Source organism: Meleagris gallopavo, chromosome 12 (genome assembly GCF_000146605.3).
Source record: "Meleagris gallopavo isolate NT-WF06-2002-E0010 breed Aviagen turkey brand Nicholas breeding stock chromosome 12, Turkey_5.1, whole genome shotgun sequence".
NCBI classification, from domain to species: Eukaryota; Metazoa; Chordata; class Aves; order Galliformes; family Phasianidae; genus Meleagris; species Meleagris gallopavo.
This window is the reverse complement of record NC_015022.2, coordinates 11876660-11897542: the sequence shown is the minus strand read 5'-3', so window position 1 is coordinate 11897542 and position 20883 is coordinate 11876660. Positions and strand designations below refer to the sequence as shown.

General features: G+C 41.5%; 1 protein-coding gene across 1 annotated transcript; it reads right to left on the bottom strand.

Moving 5' to 3' along the window:
• Positions 1 to 889: 889 nt before the first annotated feature.
• On the bottom strand, positions 890 to 17740 carry MTHFS (methenyltetrahydrofolate synthetase). Its single transcript, XM_010717473.2, has 2 exons — positions 17476 to 17740; positions 890 to 1626 (listed from the first exon to the last, which is right to left on the bottom strand). The coding sequence occupies exons 1-2, from the start codon at positions 17684 to 17686 to the stop codon at positions 1403 to 1405; spliced, it is 435 nt and encodes a 144-aa protein (XP_010715775.1). The 5' UTR covers positions 17687 to 17740; the 3' UTR covers positions 890 to 1402.
• Between the last annotated feature and the right edge of the window lie 3143 nt (positions 17741 to 20883).

Genomic DNA, 20883 nt, shown 5'->3' with positions numbered 1-20883 from the left:
TTTATCAGAATTGGGATCCTGGTTTCTGCAGTGAAAAATGCTGGCATCAGCATAGCTTTGTTGATGTCCAAGGCAGGTAGTGCCATATGGCACAGGGCTCATCCTAATGTGATCAGTGAACTCTAACAGCCCTGCGGACAGACCTGTTATGCATGAAACCTGCCCCGTCTTTTCTCTCTTGCTCTCCATATGCCAAGAGAAGTTCAGAAATAAAGAAAGGATTAAAGTACTGCCAGGACAGAAACTGTGAAAAAAAAACAACAAAACCAGTCCAATTCTCTCATCACATTTATTCCCCAAAGGTCTTGAACTGTAAGAGCCTGCCTGCCTCCTGTAAGGCAGTGCAGCTGACAGCACTGAAGAGCTGAGAGAAGCTGGAGGCTGCTTTGCTGCATGCACCAACACTGTCATCCCAACCCATGAACACCTCTCACCCTGCATAGTTCGCAGCACACCAAGCGAGAAAATGCTTCTTTCATTTGGTGGGATGAGCTACTCTGATACAGAACCGACAGACGCCCAAGTCTGATCACCATCATTGTACTACACAGCCCACAGTGCAAACTGCTGTCAGCTCCATGTTCAGGTTGCAGCTTTTCTGTACACACTGGTAGGAAGCCCAGCAGGTCAATATTAAAGGTGGGCCAGGCTCTTTCATCCCATCATCACTCTCAAGGTATTGCACTCACAGCCCCTTTTGTCTGCACAGGGACAAGTTAAAACCTCCATTCAACCCAATGGGATATTCTGAATGGCTTGTACAAAATTACATAGGTTGAAGTAACGTTGAATATTATTTTGCCAAAATAATTGAGAATGCACTGATTGCATCTGAGACAATGTGACAATCTTACATTGAGACAAAAGAAGCAAACATATGCAAAAGTCATAAACATGAAATTTTGTTATTAGCAGATACTCCTTTTATTGTGAGACCACTTTAAAGAGCCAAGCAAACAATCAGTGTTATTTGAATACAGCAAAATCAGCTCAGACTTTTTCGGAATCACCTTTTTCAGCCCAGCTTGCTGTAGGCCTTCTCTGTAGCAGTAGGCAGTTCACTTGGAAACTGGAAAAATAAAACTGTGCAGTATCACGTAGCTCGTTCCTCACAAGTATGATGAGAAGAAATGACTCTTAGTTAATAGTCATATACTCTTCTTCCTATTGCTTCTAGAATAAGAATTCACTACAGATATTTGTTAATTAGAAACAAATCAATGCAATTTGCAATACCATTACCACATTTACATTGTTGTATTTTGTTGTTGTTGTTCTTGCTGCTCAAAGACAAAGTATTTTATTGCCTCCAGCATCATATATGACTATTAGCAAAGTTCTGACTGATGGACATGAAATCTTTGGTTGGTCACTCTGAAGGCAGGATGGTATCAGGGCACTTCTAGCAGTCATCATAAAGGATTTCATCTACTTGGACATCATTTTCTGTCACAGGTACAGATTCACAAATCTGTTCCCTAAATGCCAAGGCAATTGTGTAAGGCTTTCCACTGGGATGTTTCATACATCTTCCAAGATAGGTATCATAATATCCTTTCCCTCTTCCCAATCTGTTGCCTTTTTTGTCAAACCCTAGGCCTGGCATGAAGATAAGGTCAAGACCACCTGTAGAAAAATAAAATACACATTAATGGATGCAATGTGGATTTCCTGATGGCTGGACTACATCCAGATAATTTTATGCATAGCAAAAATGCTAGCTTTGTGTTTTGCAGAATGCTCCCCTTTCTTTGATCAGATGAAAAATACCTTGAATGCTAAGCCTGTAAATTTACATTTTCATCTTATCAATTGAATACTAGCTCAGCTGTAAAATAATCAGACCTTGAAAAGCTAGAAAGAAAAAAATCTACCTTATAACAAATTTATTTTATCACTTCAACCTCACTCTTGCAAATACAAACAATTATGACTATAAATCTAGACAGAGATCGGACTCAGAGAAATTAAATTCGGGAAGAATCAGAAAATCAAATGAACTTCAACATTTGCCACAAACATAGAAAAAGAATAAAGAAGGAGAGAAGAAAGATTATGCTCTCTCTCGCATAAGTGAGAAAGAGCACGAACCTTTGAACACTCATCTTCCCAAAACCAAAGAGGTTTGAAGACAATATATTCTGAAAGTTCTTTGCCAGGTATGTAAAGGGATTGAGTTGACACACTGAGCATCCATCCACCAGGCACAGTCGCAGCCACTCTGATGCTTCCCATCCCTTACACAAAGCTTGTTCTTTTGGTGTTAGAAATCTTGCAAGGACATTCTCTGAACAAATGAATTTGGCTGGCCTGGTACTGACTGCTGAACTCAGAACAGATCACTTACTGGTTTCACAGTGCAAATAAAATCCTGCATGACTTGCTGCTGCAGCAGACGGACACTGAAGGAAAGAAGGTCAGGAATGGAAGAGGAAAGCTAGCATGGACGAAAACACAGCTAATATGAGCCTGGAAAGAAAGCAAATGCTGCATCTGCATTCTCTGCTTCTTCCTTATAGGAACAGTAATACCTTAAGAAGCATGTTCCTAATTACCTTCTGCTTCATTACCAGAGCTGGGATGCATCAGGTATTTTTCTGCTTTTCCTACATCCAAACCAAGTTTCTACTGCCATTTTGGACTGCACAGCTCTCACCACTTTCAGTTGAAGAACATGACTCAGCATTCAAGGAGATACATGGGAGCATGTACTGAAAGAACCAGAGCTAAGCAGAGCTTTTCAGTTTCCAGGGAACCCCAAGTGAGACCAAGTATCAACTCTGAACTCAACTTGGAAGAGTAAGACTAAAAGTGCACGGAAGACCAACTCATTTGCACACGCTTCTCAAGCTCCTGGAGATTGCCTTCCACTGCTCATCATTCAGAGAGGAGTCACTGATGTGAACAACTATCCATCATGATCTGACCAAATTAGAACACGGATATAAAATATGCAAGGCAATGCAGTAAGAGACCCTTAGAGAAGATTAATCTTATAAAGCTGGCATGATACAGTTAGCAAGAGTGTGTTTTTTTTAAAAAAAGGTCAAGGAAATACAAAGAGGGAATTAGCCAAAGGAGAGGCTACATAATAATACTGGTTGATGTAAAAGGGAGCCCGGGTGATTCACCACATTGCAGTCAACTTTTGTTTCATAAGAAAGACAAATGGTGAATAACAAACAAAGAAGAAAAGAGGCAACAGAGAGGAAATACAGTCTCCCCTGAAGACAGATGCCATTTTTATGGTATTACCACGTAGACCATGATGTACCATGACAGATCTCAGTTTGTGAGTAAAAACTGACATTTGCCAATTGTCAGCTCTATGGACTAAAATGTAGGAACCGACTGGTCTTTCCTGATTAGCATGATCAGTAACGGAGATTATGCATGTCAAGCTCTCCTGTAATTAATACTGTGCTTATTCCTTGTTCTATCCATGACTTGCCTCACACTGGCAATCCAGAGGCATTCAGGTGGCCCAGGGACCAGTATGTACCAAGCATCAACCATACTCAGAAAGAAACACATTCTGGCATACAATTGTTTCGAGCTTTTTTCACTCCATGTGACTCTCATGGCAAAAAGAAGAAAACATTTGCAGTTGCTACTGCTGGTAGGTAGGATTGTACACAAGGGGCAAATTTGCTAGGCAAAAAGGTGCCATTTCTCTTTACATCTATATCACAGACAGAAGAAAAGCAAGCCAAGGGAAGCACTAAGGGAAGGAGGAATTGGCAGGAACAGTGCTGGGAAGAAATATATTTTCTGTGTCGTTTAACTGATAGCACAGGGCACACTTGAGTGAATGTAGATGCATTAAAGCACTGTTTTCTTCTGGGTTCTCTGGAGAAATGGAGTCTGTTTTAATGACTCAGCTTCCTCTACAATCATGGAATTTTTATGCCAAATAACTCAAACAAGCTTGTGCAAATCTCACTATGAAAAACAATGCTGTAAATGCTGTAACAGTTACCCTCATATTTTTTTTTTCCATTGGAGCACTGTGATACTGAATGCCTTTACTCTGACTCACAACACACTGATTGATATCCACACAACTCACACTGCACAAGACTTAAGTAAAATACCAAGCAAGACTTTCAGTAGGAAATTGACACAGCTGCCCTGCACGGAGCCTGAAGGCACTTCAAGAAGAATTTGCCCCAAAATCCAGCTCTGGGATCTAGACTGAATGGCAGAAAGCTGCATGCAGAAAACACTTCCCCTCCACATAACCTGGGGAGCAACAAAACCTCTTGTGGTGCCTGCGGCGACATGGAGGAAGAGCCGTCACAGGATGAGAGGTGACACACAGATGAGACCAAGATTGCAGACATGTAAGATTACTATCAGTGGCAAGCAGACATCAACAGGATGGCAAGGGAGGCTAAGGACATCTCACTCCTAAAGGCACGTGCCCTCCTCACACTGACCAGCCTTCCAGCCCTGCAGGATCACAAGTTGCCACTCAGGATACCCTGCAGGCTTGCTCCTTTCCCACATCCTACTTCTCTCACTTTCACTCTGTGGAATGGCATCATTGTTCCTGACACCCCATCAGTTTTTATAGCCACTGTAAATGAGGCCTTGTGATCTTCACCTATTTCTGCCCCTCTACTTGTAATGTTTCTCTCCCCCATGTGCCTTCAGTCCTTAACTAAAGGCTTGTGGATCCCTGTGACCGTACACCAGGAGCCCAGGGGAGAACACCAACACTCACAGTACACTCACTGTCAAGAGGTCTTTTGCTGCAGGTAATCTGCACTCCTCCTGCAATACTTACAGAATGTCTGCAGAATGTTAAGGGCTGAACACAGTCTCAGGCAGCAATACACTGCATTAGCCCAGGTCTCCTATGAAGAGAATACTAATGCTTCTTATAAACTTTAATTAAGCTTACAGGGTATCCAAGTAAGGTTGGCAATTACAATGACAATCACCTAATACTCGCTGTATCTGTGACATGAGCTCTTGTGGCCACAGCTCCTTCTACTGTGTAGCACTGTGTGTGAAATAATATACACTGACTTATCAAAGTGGGCACGCAGCCATGCTGACATGGCCACACAGCTTTCATTTATACAGCTAAATAAAGCAGGGCCAGAAAGCAAATTCATTTGCAGGATCACAGCTCGGCCATACTGTTCAAGTACCAGCACAGCCTGGTACTATGAGAGACCAAAAGAGACGAGACAGGCCAAGTTCTGTGTAGTAGGGACAGAGCTGCTCTGTGCCACTTGGTCTTGATTTATTTAGCAGTATTCAGTCACAGCTTCAGAACCTGCCATATAGCTGTGCAGGCACACTTTGTACACACATTCTATGTAGACAAACCTTACGTCACAGAAAAGTGAAATGACTGGGCCAAGGACTCAGGAAATGCGTGGCAAAACTACACGCAACAGGCAGGTGTGCACACTGCGTGTCCCCCACTTAACCAGCAGACCAAAATTTTAGTATTCTCTCTCAGCTGTTTTAAATAGGAATACAAAGTTTCAATTCCTCTAGGCAGCTGGTGAATTTCCTCCCTTCAGCAATGCATTTCTCATTACCCTTTATGATGATATCAGGTTTGATTTGTTCCCCAGGGAAAGATTTTCTCCTTGCACCTGATTACTTCTCTCCTTACTCTGATGTTCCTATTTGAAATGCCAAGAGGCATTTTCTGAAGTATTCTTGACAATGGTTAATTACAGAAGGGTCCATCAGAGTGCACAGGTATGGGTCACGGAAGGGCTGCCGGGGCCTTGTCCCAGGAAGGCAGCCAGCACGACCTCCTGGATCTGAGTCAGCCTCACCTGCCTGCTGCCACCCACGGTGTGGGTCGTGTATATCCCCCTGCACAGCCAGACAGTCCTAGCGGAGATGGAACAGCAGTACTGCCATCCCAGGGACACAGTAACCACAGGCTGCATCTTTGAAGTGAACATTAACTTGAGCACTGAATCTTAATATTGAAAGTACCAGCCTTGGCGACACGCAGGGTATGGGCCAGTGAGTTGTAATAGCTGAGAAAGTTCTAATTAATGGCAGAATCATTACGGTAACTTTAATTACCATCAGCATCAGCACAGTTATGCCTTGCCTCTTCGGTAGGTGCTAGCTTCTCAACGGACAGGGCACAGATCATCATCTGGTTCTGTATTTGCAGAGCACCTAACACACTGTGGTCTAGGTTAATCACTAGATCTCATGGGAAACAATTCCACAGAAGTAAATATTTCAATTTTGCTACAGAAAAACAAATTCCTTTCTTTTTGTGACTGGCATTAAGCCTTCCTCTACAGAATGCCCAGAGTGTCGCTTGCACTACTGCTGAGATTGTTAACCTCCCAGTCCTTCCTTCCAGATGGAAGTGTCCTGTCCTTTGGAAAAATACTGCCTTTTGTTTCAAACACATCATCTCTCTGCTACACGCCTCCCTTACTCAACATTTTATCTAAATCCATGCACAACTATGACGCACCCACCAATATCTTTTGCACACCTACACACACCCTATCTGCTCTGCCATCCATGTGCCACAGGTAATTGGTCTACTAGCTCGACTTGGGCAATGAATCTTAATATTGAAAGTAACAATTTGTTATTTTGTTATTACTTCGATAAAATATTTTGCAGAAAATAGAGCCATCAGCAGAATCTACAAACAAGCACAGAGCAACTCAGCACTTACTTGTCTACTCATCCATTCTGTGTTTTGTGTCAGCATGAAACATTGGTCTCACGGTTCACACTTGCCCTCCTGAACTACAGCGTGATAAAATATTTATACTTCTCCCTGAGAAGCCACATTCTAGCCATCACTCATACAGGTTTAAAACAATGGAGCGGCAGTTACTCTCTTGTTATTGAACCTGCAAAACACACTAATAATTCCTTCTGATCAGCTTCTGTGCTATGAAGCTGCAGTCAAGTAAACACCTTCCTTCTATTCTGAACTCATTTAAAACAAAATTTAGTGCCAATGCATTTGAGAGGTTAAGGGCCCTGCACAGCATCAGTTGTGGTACATCAGTGCTGCACAAACAAACCTGCTCTGCTCCGAAGTATCTCTTCATGTGTCATCAGTGAGGCTACTGTATAAGGCTAAGACTTGCAAATTCTAGCTGGGCTCCCAATGTGGGAAGGCTATGTAAGACTATAACCATCATACTCATTTCCCCTGAGGTTTAAGTCGCAGTCAGCTGAGGTCTATGTCTCATTTTCAACATTTGCCAAATGTCTACCCAAAAGAAAATTTGAACAAGTACTTTTCTATTTCACTATTATTCATCAGGCTGGCGTAAGCACAGTAAATTAACCATAATTACCCAATGCCTCCTACAAAAATGCCTGGTCTTGCAAATTCAGAGTAAAGAAAATCATTGCCTAAGAATGTTTGAGTTACCAGCCTGTGAAAAATTACTTATCTATTCCTGACATTCAGATACTTGAGCACAGTTGGAATGATTTGATTGGGAAAGCATTGGAAACAAAAGATTTTTGGTCCTAAGGATTGGTGGCACCTGGGTTCTCCTTTGTTTGTAAAGCACCACAATGCTCTGAAGCAAGACGTACAAAGGAACAACTCAAAGAGAAGACAAACTGCCTTACAGCTTTTTTAGAGCACATCAACACATCTTGTTAAACCAGTAAATGCCAACTGCAGTGCTACTCCTTCAGAGAAACTCGCAAGGCATTGGTGCATGAACTGTTTATGCTGGGATTGCTGGAACTCTGCTAAAACATGAGAATCTTTGTGTATCTCAATGTGTACTTATGTGAGATTCTTCAAGATTTTATCAGCTACTTTTAACATAATGATTAACTAAGGACTTATTTAAATATTTTAAACACTTACATTTGACACATGTACATGTGCACTTCATTTCTTCACTCTTGTTCTTCTTTTGCTTTCTGCTGTCTGGCTATTTTTAAATTAAAATATGTCAGAAGTGAATCATTTGGGGATTTTTTTTCAACACATCATGTATCACTATCAATATTTCCAACCTCTTTGACTCAGTCAGCAGATAGTCTTTCAAAACATACTCCAAATTGCTTGTTAAATACAAACAGCTAAGACATCAGCTGTGTAGAAACCTGCAAGGAGCTACATCACTTGACAGAAACATTAGGCATGCTTACTGGCAGAGTTTGCTGAGCAGGTAGAGTCAGCTGGTTTGTAGGTAATGGCATCTTCACTGTTAGTGTCAAACATGTTAACATCACAGCAGCTGAGAAATCCAGCTTCTTCCATCACAAGATTTTGGGTCTTTTAAGCTTGCACAGCTTAAAAGATACCACAAACATCCTTGGAATTCTCTACCTCCCTCACTCCAGTTGCGCTGATTATCCAGAGATGCTGGTTTGGAGCACTTGCTCTCTCCTATGTGTGTGACAATGCGGGGATGAGACTTCAATTATAGGAAAACAGCCTAAATGTCATCAGTGCTCCACAGTAAACCTATGGAATACTGACACCTGCCGGCAAAGGACTTCACATTACTCCTGGACAGCAATTTGCCCTCCATCTACACCCAAAAGCTGATTCCCATCCCATAAGCACTAAAGCCATCACAAGCAGGAAATAAGCACAGTTAGGATGCCAAAATGAAGACCAAGAGTTATCCTCATACCGTGAAACAGCTGCAAGGAATTCCTGCTCCCCAGAAGCCAATGGCTCCCTGCCAGGTCCGTGGGATTTCCCACTGCACTGGGAGTTGACAGTGTATTTTGAATCTCAGCAAAGAGAGCAGGAATTACCTGTGCCAGGAAGACAATTTTTCTGTAACAGAAAAAGTGCTGACCTGGCTTCAGAGCCCAACAAGCTGGCAGAAAACCAATGCTAGGGAAAAAAGAGGAAATAGTAATCCTGTGCCGCATTCATGAGCTGAATCTGCTCAGCAGTGAGTACCAGAGATGAGACCAGAGCTGGGAGGATGAGAGGAGAACAGAGCTGGAAGCAAGACTAAGGCAGCAGGACTGCCCTCCTGGCACCAGCCAGCAGGCTCAGCTCTCTCACCAAACTGCATCTACAATCCACATGGCCAAACACACAGGTGACCAGCAGGAAAAGGTGTCCTCCAAATTATTCAGATGAAAGCACAGAGGTAAGTTTGGTGTCCCCTCCTCCTTTCCAAAAAGGAAAATAAAAGGAGACAAAAATCAGTCTGGGTTAGTTCATGCAGCTAAAGATACCTCCATGTTTGAGTTTCCCCTGTACTAATTTGTTACACAGACTCATGCCACACTCCACAAAACAACCCAACCTCTTATTTGCTTTTGAAAGACTCTTGTATCCAGGAAACAGGATAAAGAAAATGACAGTGCTACTATTCACTCTGTAGCGAAATTAGCACTCTGAAACAAAACACTTTAGAGTCACATGCAGTGAATTTAAAGCCTGTGCCTATGTTGACTTTAGTTCCGTATCGACTTTAATTGATTACAGGAGTAATCTTTTTAGTTGTTTTCCTGAGTGCAAGGAGAATGTTTTTTGCAAGAAGGCAAATGTGGATGTGACAATTAAAATTACAAAGAAAAGCACTTTTAAAGCCTTAATGAACTTTACATAAGCAAAAAGCCATAGCATAATAGAACTCTCAGACCTCCAGGTTCACTGCAGGATACCCTGCACAGACATAGTGTTAAAATTAAATCACAGTGTTCATGGTTTAGTTTACACCAGGGAAATTCAGGATGAAAGGATATCAAAGGACATTACAAAGTGATGACACAGAGACGCATCAACTTTCCCATCTCAGAGTTGTTTTCCCCAAAATCTTTCAAAGACAGAGACTCTTTGTAATCATACCATGCAGAGAATCACAGAATCATTAAGGTTGAAAAAGACCACTGAGATCATTAAGTCCAACCCCACTCACCCCACCATGCCCACATGTCCCTCAGTGCAACATCCCCACAGAACACCTCCAGCTGCCAGCTTCTGCAGGAGAATTCTGCAGGTGGCACATTTCAAATAGAAGAAATGGGAGAAGTTCAACTAAAAGTATGGGTGTTCAAGTAGCAAATCGGGTGTGGGGTGTTACAGGGCTGTCTCAAGAGAGCTGTGGCAGCTGTGCAGCACCAGAGGAAGGGAAGGCATCACCACAGGGGAGAGGGGTCCAGTCCTGGAGATGGTATCGCACATCTTGCAGCTGAAGGTTGAAATGCACAGAAACCTTGGGGGGAGCAGTTGCTACCACAGCTGGCTCCAAACCCTGAAACACTTATTTTTCCAAGCACGTCTTTTCCTAGTGTTTCTTGTTAGGGGGCACACTATGCAGAATAATTTAAGATTACCTCTGGTCTATTTTACAGAGCTGGAATAACGTAACAGGCATTTGTGTAACAACTTGTACTTGTGGGTTACCTGTGTGGAAACCACCAAAAAAGACCTACCCAGCTAGCTGATTTGAAAGCAGTGATATGGTACGTACAGAAGGAATTAACTAATACACTGTCATTACACATATTTCACAATGTTTATTCATCTAGGCATAAAATGGTATCTCAGGCATCTTTTCTCCAAAATAACACAGAGAAATCGCAAAGGTTGACAGACCAGTGGGTGGAAGTGCTACAGATGTAGGAAAGCTTTCATATGAGAATAAGAAAACAGAAAATACTTGGCAAAGAAAAAAATGCTATTGTTATAATACAGGCTTAACTAAGCAATGAATAATAAAGAGAAAGTAAATCAAACATCCTTATTTACTTCTCATCACAGAAGAATGAGGTATCGCTTGAAATGAAAGCAGCAAATTTAAATTGAACACAAGGAACATAGTATTTCACATAACATAGGAACATAATACAATATTAATGTAACAGGGAACATAATGTTTCATATTATGACTGAGTACAACTCGCTGCTGTCAGAAGGCTGCAGAGCCAAGGGCTTAATACAAATAACATTAGATGCTTATAGGCACGACCAGAGTGCATACAGATAAAGCAGAAAAGAGAACTTGTTTGTAAGGGAATAAGTCAGGACCTGCATGTACAGAGGTAGGAAGAAATCTCAGTTGTTGCTACAGAGGTAGAAGTTGTGAGATTTCCTGCACCTTGTAAAACTCCTGATGCTGGACTGAATGCCCAGAGCTGTGACCCAGCACTGTGCGTGGGGAGTGTTCTCTCTCTACAAGCAGACTCATCACCAGAATGTTAATGCCTCACTTGCTCTGAATTTGTTCTCCTTATGCGTATCAAAATACTATGGCTCATTGTCTCCACGCAGAAGTTCATCCAAACTTTGGATCATTTCATTAAAAAATAGATTACATTAAGAACTAAGCCTTGATTTTCAATTTTGTTTCGTCCTATGGTTTCAGATTTTCTTTTTTATGACCAGCACAAAGAGACTTTAAATTATAATCTAACTCTTGACATATATTGTAGTGTAAGTTTTAATCAAGACTCCCAGAGGAAAGGAAAATCTAACACTATCCTCAATCGCTTTACAATTTTGTTTAGTGTTTTTATTTTTTCTTACTAAACAGCAATATTTATCGCGTCTGCTTTCCACAAACCCGTATTTCATTTATTCCAGATATGCAGATTGAAACATATATCACTTAAGTATGTCACAGTTACCCCTGAGTATTATTTACTACACGCCTTTTTTCAGAATGATTAACAGCATTTTGCATACTTCAATTAAACCTCCATGTACAAACCACTACCTCTAATGGATCTGAAGTAGCTTATTAGACCTCTGTGCTTCAAGGCAAGGCATTTTCTCTTCATACTGCCTTTTGATTCTCATCTCCCATAGGCCTCATCTTTCAAAATCCTCTCACTTCTGGTGCTTTCTGTTTTGGGCAGGAGAGGGCTCCTAACCCATTATCTATCTTTTAACATCCCATTTTACCTTGTAGCTGTATGTAAAACCTCTTCTTCTTAAGATTGTATTGTCACTGCTTCTAAAGAACTTTGCTAAAATTTGGAACGATTGAGAATACCGACAGCATCACAAGGCAGACCATCAGTCCTGTCAACACATGCAGCTCTGTGAATGTATGACTCAATAGTGGCATTCAGTGACAAGTCAAACCGAGCTTTTGAGGGCTAACACATTTCTGCAGGGCAGATCCTAATGGAAAAGTTTAAAATAGAGTTAATCAACATTCTGGAATCATTTCAAACCACATGAGGTTGCTTGGAATGGCAGTCTAGATGAAGCCAGTGTTTCCTTGTGAGGGTAAGTAGCTCTTGTACACCACACTTCCCTGCTACCAGCATGTTGGTGGCATTTATGTTGCAGCAAGGCTCAAAGTATTCTGCAGTTTGTAAGGACAGCAAAATATAACTAACCTCAGAAGCTAGCATGCAAGGCTTATGTGAAAACAAAGCAGCTGTAAATCATTGCTAGACGTATGTTAGCATTTCCTCACTTCGTTTGAACTTTGGATTTTTCTTTATTATTAATAAATAACATACATTCCAAATCGTGGATTGTCTAGTTAGCATCTCACTAATTATTTTGAAGGTACAACACAAATACTGCAATCAGGAGGTCACCCAATTTCCAGTACTGAAAATTCTGGAAGTCTCTAAAGTAAATTACAAGTCTAGTTCTTTATACATTCATTTCTGGGAGCAAAAATACTTATGTTTCAGGAGAGTAGTTGCAGCTTATTCAGCATGGCCCATTATTACAAGATGCTATATTTTCAAATGACATTTTCCAGCCTGGGTATTTCTGCCAAAGCGAGGTTGTTTTGTTCTTTTTTTTTTTTTAATTTCAGACAAAATGGTTCATCGGTTTCCGAGAACAAAGCTAGCAAAAAATGCCCAGGAAAGCTCTGCAGCTCCATGTTTTCAGGCAAGAAATCTTGATCAGAGTAGCCTTTGTGTCAATGACATGGCTATAACCCTTCCAAAGTCCATTTGAGTCAGTCTGGTAAAATGCTGTTAAAACCTGCTGTTTGCACGGGCTCAGGAAAGATTTGTCAGGGCTAATGCTGGGTCCCTCCACTTGTCACCCTCTCCATACCACACATGGACAGCCCCACAACTTTCCAGGAACCACTGCGAGTTTACATGGGACATTCCCTCCATTCTGCCTGCCCCACAGCCACATGGCAAACTCAATCCAGTCACTTATCTGAGTTAAAAGATCCCAACCCAAACAGGCAGACAGGAGGAAAATATTCTTCATCCAGTTTATGATGGGGAGGCCGGGGTAGGAGCATGCTGCAATTACAGGGAAGGAACACTCCTAAAGCCAGCAGAGAGAGCTGGAGCTGCAAGCTCAGGCCTTCCAGCCTGCAGACTCCAAGCCATGGGCAGCCAGGAGGGCCCCCATCACAAAGTCTGTCGAACTGGGGCAAGACTGGGAACTGAAACAAGGAAGGAAATGACTGAAGTTTCACTAGCGTTTCTTCTGGCGAGCCACCAGTTTACACAACCCCTCATCACCAGCTCCCTACCAAGCCTGTAGTTGCAGCAGTCCAAATATCACAAGGCCCTGTCTAAGAGGAGAGCCTTTTACTGGTGGTGGGCTGGTTCTAGACCAGGTTCCCAGTACAGATACATGTACTGCTCCACAGAGGAGGGATGGGGACAGTGAGAAAGAAAGCAAGGAGGAGAGGGCAGCAGCTTATTTAACACTGCAGTGATCAACAAAAACAATCACCAAACTATGCCTGAGAAGCAATTCTGCACTGCTTAGCGGAAGAAAATGAAAATTTAACAGAAAGTGAACTCTTCCAAGCCAATGAAGAAACAGCCAGCCCAGTGGGGAAGGAAATGAGTAAATTGGGACTAGGAATCTTGTATGTCTGGGCTCAGACAAGTGAAAGAAGAAAAAGCACATGATGTCCTCCTTTCTGGTGGAGGGAAGCTATTTATGTTGGCCCAGCTGCCCACGAAATGACAGCCTATGGCTGGGAGGAAGAGGAAAGAGGGAGTTGGGTCAGAAAGGATGCTTGGAGATGGAGACTTGGACTTTTGGGCACAGAGTTGGAGGCTGGAGGCAGACATTACGTTCACAAAGAAACCATAGGTTTGAAAAGGGGCTGTATGGGAATGAACCAGTGATTGAGCACCTGGTGAAGGTACACGGCCTGCCCAGGGAGCACAGGTGAAAGCAATTCACCTGTGTAACTGGAACCAGGTTCCACCTCTCCCTAAGCCTCATTTAAGGGGTGGCTGCCCCAAGGGAAGGATCTGTACCTGGAGATCCTTCCTTTTGGTGTATTTGGTAAGATGTGATCCTGGGGATGGGTTAGTAATTCATTCTTTCTTTAACTGGGTTGTGACCATCAACTTTTTGGGGGGTTATCTGCCATTGCTTTTCCTTATAGGGGCATTTTATCATATGGACATGTTGAATGCAGTTAGTGTTTTCAAGACCTAGGAAGAATAATCTATTCTTACAAGGACCAATTTATCTGTTTGTTTGTTTTTTTTCCTATAGTTCTCAAGGCAGATTAAAATAATACTTGATAATACAAGTAAGGAAACCCCTGTCCAGCCTGCTGAACCACACTATGATGAGAGCTGCTGGTGAAGTACCCTTCAAATCTCTGTTAGAATCATAAAACCGTGCTCCCTGTTTGCTTTTTGTTATCTGACTTACTCCTTCCAAAGTTGTGCAAGGTGTCTATACTCCCACAAGCAGTTACTGTGGTGAGATCTTTCATCAAAAGTACTATTTTAGCAAATGCTATACTAGTATGTGTTTATAGTTTAGGTGGGCAAGGATATAAACAAATGAAAGGGCATGTATTGAGAAATTGAGAGGTTGTTGAGAATTTTTCAGCAGATACAACTAGAAATCAACGGAGTAATGCACATATATACATCCCTACCCCATACAAAATATCTGGACTTCTTCCACATTTGTTACTTGTTACCATGTCCCTTTAGCCTGAAGGAAAGAACTCTTCATACGAATACTAGTTATCAATGCAAGGTAGAGAAGACAACAGACTATCCACTACAAAAACTGCAGCGACTTTTGCTGTGCCAACAATATATAACACCATGTGCTGCCAAGATGAAAACAGGTAAATCCCGATCCAACAAAAAAGGACTTTCTTCAAAGGGTAGGGTTGGTGCCTTGTACTCACAGAGTGTGAGTACTACTGAAGACTAGGAAACTTGATGTGAAATTTACTTAGCCTTACATTTGAGCTATTCTTCACAATAACCATACCTGCAAAAAGGAAAGAAGTTTTAAGGATTATCTGAATTCAAGCTTTTTGTCATGCAAAATGAATACACTCAGTAGTGACATGACTTATTTATGTACCTGCAGGGTATTCCTTGGAAATTACACAGCAACTTATGAAAGCAACGGGAACATTACTAATATAACACCATGTCATCTCCTGATATCAGTGTAAATGCCTTGGATCACCACAGTATTTGATAACATCACAAAGATAAATGTTTCATCCATGCATAATTCCAACAATGGAGGATGAATGTGGCAGCAAGACGATTTGCATTCCTGCAAATGTACCAAAGCTCAATGGGTATAACTGACATAAAAATGTAGCAGAAGTATTTTAAAGAGGCACTGAAAGACACTGTCTGTCTCTGTGGAGAAAGATTGAGACGTGTCCAACCATGCCATACAGGAAAAAAATGAACTTTATAGTTTTCAAAACCTACCCAGGGAGAAAGGATTAGGGTCTGACTTCCAATCCACAATGAATTAATTACTCCTTTGTTACTGAGTACAAAAGATTAAACTAAAGCTTTAGGCAGACAAGTCTGATGCGGCTGTGCATCAGTGGTTACAACTGCTGGTCATAAAAACAAAGTACCATTTTAAAAGTTACCAAGCTTTCTTGGTATTGTTCTATGCCCATCCCCGGATCCAGGTGCAGAGGATGGAGCAGCTCCAGAGATAAACAGGTACCACAGCTTGCTCCTGCATTCTCCATCTTCACAGCCCCATACAGGTATCCCCAAGAAGTCCATCCCTATGCACTCTACACCAGGTAATTCTTGCTCTCATTACAATTAAAATTGTGGGCTTACTCTGTGATCTCTGCAAGAGACTTATTAAATTCAACTAACAGCAGCTCTTTGGCAGTACAAAAGCTTGTTTCAAGTATCTAGACCAACCCCAGTCAACAGAACCCTGGACTTTTTATAGGTTACCTTCAAAAGCTCTGAGATACCACTGATACCTGCAAATTTATGATGAAAGACCAATAGGAAAACAAGTAACAGTACTAAATATTAAATGCAAAGAGCACAGCTGTATGAAGCAGTCGAATCCCTTGCTAGTTATACTGCAGACACGGACAGGCAGGACTCTGGATTAAGGAACAGGTAATGATAAATAAAAGAAAAGGGAATCAAACACAGTGAAAATGCTGATAATTGAAGACTATGTACTAGAGCTAATGCTTTCAGCAATGTTTGTCTAAAGCACCGTGTTCAGGGAAAGTGCATTAGCATCCCAAAACAAACGCAAAGCCCAGTTCAACCAGACAGCTTTATATAAATTTTATGTTTCTGTATTGAACATTCAAAAGCTGGTAAGTCTGTGAGGTGTGGAAGCTGTCTGCATGGTAAATTTCCGTCTAGAGAAAATTTCCCCAGGCTGAGGTTTCGAGCACACACTCAGCATGTTTTCCATTAATACCACTTAAAAATTCTGCAGATGTTTCAGGATGATGTTATTGTTTATAAAAAGAGTGAAAATAATTAATGCAGACAAAAAAAAGTAAGACTGTTTACAATTCATTAGAAATTGGGGCATTTTATGGTAAAAGACAGAGGTTATCTTGGGATCAAGGCAGACCTACGTGAACTTTTCAGCCCTACGAAGAGCCAGTGTCTGAGACGCTACTGTAAGACCAAAATTTAAAAAAATAAATAAATAATAAATGTAAGGGAGCAATGATTGAAAAAAGTTTATGATATTTATCCAATCCTACAAGCAAGTTGCTTTATTTTTCAGTCTAAGGTCTCAGTCCAGAAAACTGTTCTGCATGGGCAGCACTGTGCTTCACCCATGCAATACAATTTTCAGGATCAAAGATTTCAGAAAATTCTTATGTCAGCCCATAGGCATCATCTGAAAAGTTTTGTACTTTTCAGGCAGTGGAAATTAAAGTTCTCGGAGTGTATCTGGAAACTGTGAATCCCCATGACTTTCAATGGCAGCTCAAGAGACTCTTGGCAAGCTCCTGCCTCCTCTGTGAGCCTCTATGCTGTGCTTGCCAAGATTGCATTGGGCCTGTCCCTGGAACAGGACCATGGAGATGATTTATCTGGAGTGATGGACTTATTTCAGTTGGATCAACTGTCCAGTCTTGTTCTTGCCAGCTCTGCTGACAGTGGTGGCAGAGAGCAGTGAAAAACAGGCAAGAGAAAGTAACACCTGCTAACGTTGACTTCAGCATCTCTACCAAAACATGTAAGACCAAAGCAAAGCACTTAATTCTTGTGATCAGATTATTTCCTACCAGGCTGCTCCTGCTCAACAACCCTATGATGTACGATGAAATTACTCACCGCCAGCAAGAGCTTCCTCTCTTGCGCTGTCATCATCACTAGGCTGAAGAATATTCCAGGATGTCAATGTAAGTGAAGAGATGTCTTCAGCTGATGACAACTTCAGCATGTCCATGTGATTGCTGTGAGGCTTGTAACGTGGGATGAAACATTCTTTGCCTTGCTTAAAAATGTCCTTAATGATTTCTTCTGTCTGGATTTCATCTGGCATGCTCAGAAAGATTGCAATTCTTTGGGATTCTTGGTACTTGGAATGCCCAATCACCTATAAAGGAAACTGCCATCATCAGTTCAGGAAGAGTTCACAGAAAGACTGACTTTATTTTAATTAAAAACACCACTGGAGGAAAATACCCATTGGAAAAAGTAGAGATACAAATTACCATAAAGAGAATAAAATGACTTTGTTTCCTGTTCCAGCACTTCTACCATCAGCAAAATCAAAATAAGCAAATTTCTGTACCCAGATAAAAATAAAACAGATTGAGACTATCAAAAAACAACTTTGGAGTCAGTCCAGACCCTTCAAATACTTATGCCATACAGCACCTGTATCCTTAAATACCCAGCATCACTGGGGATAAATAAAGCAGGTCAGAACTGCCAGCTTATACACGAGGTTTTTGCATTCCTTTAATTGTTTTTTTTTTTTTGTCATGCTGTGCTTCATAACTGGACCTGGACTTAATGAGAAGCGCATTGATTACAATAACCCAAAAGAAAATATGCATCAGAGCAGTTGACCGCAGAGCTCAAAGTCTTAAAAGACCAGGCCTTTCTTTTGTTAATCTGGAATGCCTTTCCAAAAGCAAATTTAGATACACAGCTACAAACATCACCTGCTTGTGATGAGTAATCTTATTACTGTATGTTTTTCAGAGGTTGAAGGAAAGATGGCCTTGTTGGTTCTTGATTTTTTTCAGGAGGTTGTTTGCGCTGGACTTATGAAAGATTGAATGTAGGAAGGAAAATAAAAAGCAGTGAATATGGTGAAAAAGCGTTAACAGATTCATACCTCTCTGTGTCTCTGCCCAATTCCAGATTAAATCCCATATTAAAATTTGTGAGGATTTTTTTAAAGGCTTGTCTTCTCCTTTTCTAGTTTATTACAAAACAAATACAAATGGGTCCCTTGTGAATTAAATGTGATTTATACTTCTACAGACTTCCAGACATCTGTCAAAAACTGAGAAACAGTGCTTATCTACGAACAGAGAAGAGCAAATCCTCTGTGTTTGCCTAACCTCAGGGTAACTGCCCTTCTGAGCTTTAGCCCTTGCACTTTTTGGAGAAAGATATGCTAATATCTGAGTTTCAAAATTGGTTCTCATTCCTTTTTATTCTTTCTTTCTTGCACCCCAGTTACAAACCCAGGTAAAGTATCCAAAGACGGACATATTTTTGTAAGGTAAGATATAATGAGATTCTCCAGCCCTAATTATGGTAATGTTCTGCTTGACGACAGAAGCACCTAGCAATTCAAAAGTGTACTTTATTCCTCTTTGTAATCTACCCAACCTTACCCATGGATTCTTCCAACTAAGTTAGTAAGCTCTTAAACAACAGAATCTCCGTGCTAGCCTTTGTTTGAAAGAACTGACTACTGAGTCGAATCACAGCACTGTCTGCAGCCTGCAATTCATGTTACTGAGGGGCTCCCTCACCTTCTCATGGGTTTAGAAAACAGAGAAACTGAAACACACAAAGTGGTGCTGTGGGCACCATACAGGCCAAATGTGTTCTGGCATGTCCAACGCATTGGTTATGCAGTACAGAAAGAAATGAGGTTGGAGATGTAAAACCACAAGCTACCAGGAAGACAAAATTTCTGATGTTTTCAGAAATGTGAAGATGAAGCTGCTCTGAGTAGTTTCTGAGAAGACTGAAAAAATTTCCACGCTTAAAAAATATTATGTGCCCTTTGCTCACCCGCTGATGGCTATTACCACAGAATCAGAGCATGCAAACAGCATGACTTCAATCATGAATGTGCACATTAAAAAAGAATAGTCATCCAGAAGCTAATTAAACACCAGTGGCTACGCCAGCTAGCATAGCAATTTCAGTTTGAACTTAAAGATCATTTTGAGATGAGATTTTGCTTCGAAAAATATTGTTCAGGTGCTATAGAATAATGTGCTCGCTTTTATTAGCTGCCATTTCTGGTGTGTATTATAAAGCTGCATGTTGAGCCTCACGCTGTTCCAAGTATTTTCTCAGCACTCTCCAAAACTTCATGTCTATTGCATCGCTTTCCCATGAGGAAGTTGACTGTTTTCTGTCACTGCAGAATGCCATCCTGTCTGAAGAAAGCTCAAGACTTTCAACTTGTGTCATACTAGTAAAATGTCATGGTGGCATGAATTTGTCATGTTTCCCCAGCCTTCCTTTAAGTAAAACAAAAGCTTTACATTTGACATGTTCCCACTACTGAGAATAAGTGTGTTGTTGCTGAGTGCATCAGCTGTGGTCAGACCAAGGCTGAGGGCTCCAACTATTCTGTACTACGTGGCCTGGGTGCTTATAAGGTTGGCCAAGAATTGTGCATTTTCGGACGGTGTTCCGAAAAACTGGAATTTAAGGATAGGATGTGAAATTACTACAGTGTAAACATATTTTAGTAGGACATTACATATATAAAAGAAGAAAGAAAGAAATAATAATAAAAAAAAGACATATATGAGTTCTAGTTCAACCTGTCCTAAAGTTTCTGTGCTGTTATGTCATGAAGTGGCTGCACATCACTATTAAGTGAAGCTTATAAAATGATTTCAGGTCCTTTGGCAGGAAAATAAATATATAAATGTAGATCATCTATATGTACATGCTGGTGCTGCAAAAAAAAAAAAAAAAGAATGAAAATAGAGCTGTGTTCTATTACACACAGCGACTGCATATCTTTTTATTCTGTTTATTAAAATGATAAAATGCAGCAATATAAAAATTCAGTCACCCAAATGCAAACAGAAATTCCAAAAAGCACAGGCTGGCACCACGCTGTGCCAGGACACGGGTGAGGTGAGCCCTGCCCGGTAGCTTTAAAGTATGGAAATTACATTAGGAATAGAATTGCACGGAAGAAGCACGCTGAAAGGCACGAACGGGAAACGACAGCCAAAAGGCCGCAATCAGTCGGTCGCAAAGTTTTCAGATGCGCTTTGCTGGGTGCACAGCGAAAGCGATGCGACAAAGGCAAGCTGAACGCCCGCCGCAAAACCCCGTTGCTTTGGGCTCTGTCGCAAAGCTCGCCTGCAGCCTCACCGCCTCCCAGCACGCAGCGCTTCCCACAGCGGCCTTCAATCCCGGCCGCCGGCAGAAGGAAGGGAAGAGCTCGTTCCTCGTAGCGCTCCAGGAGCGGAGGGTGAACGCGAGCTCACCCCTCCGGCCCGTGGAATGCCCGCAGCCCTC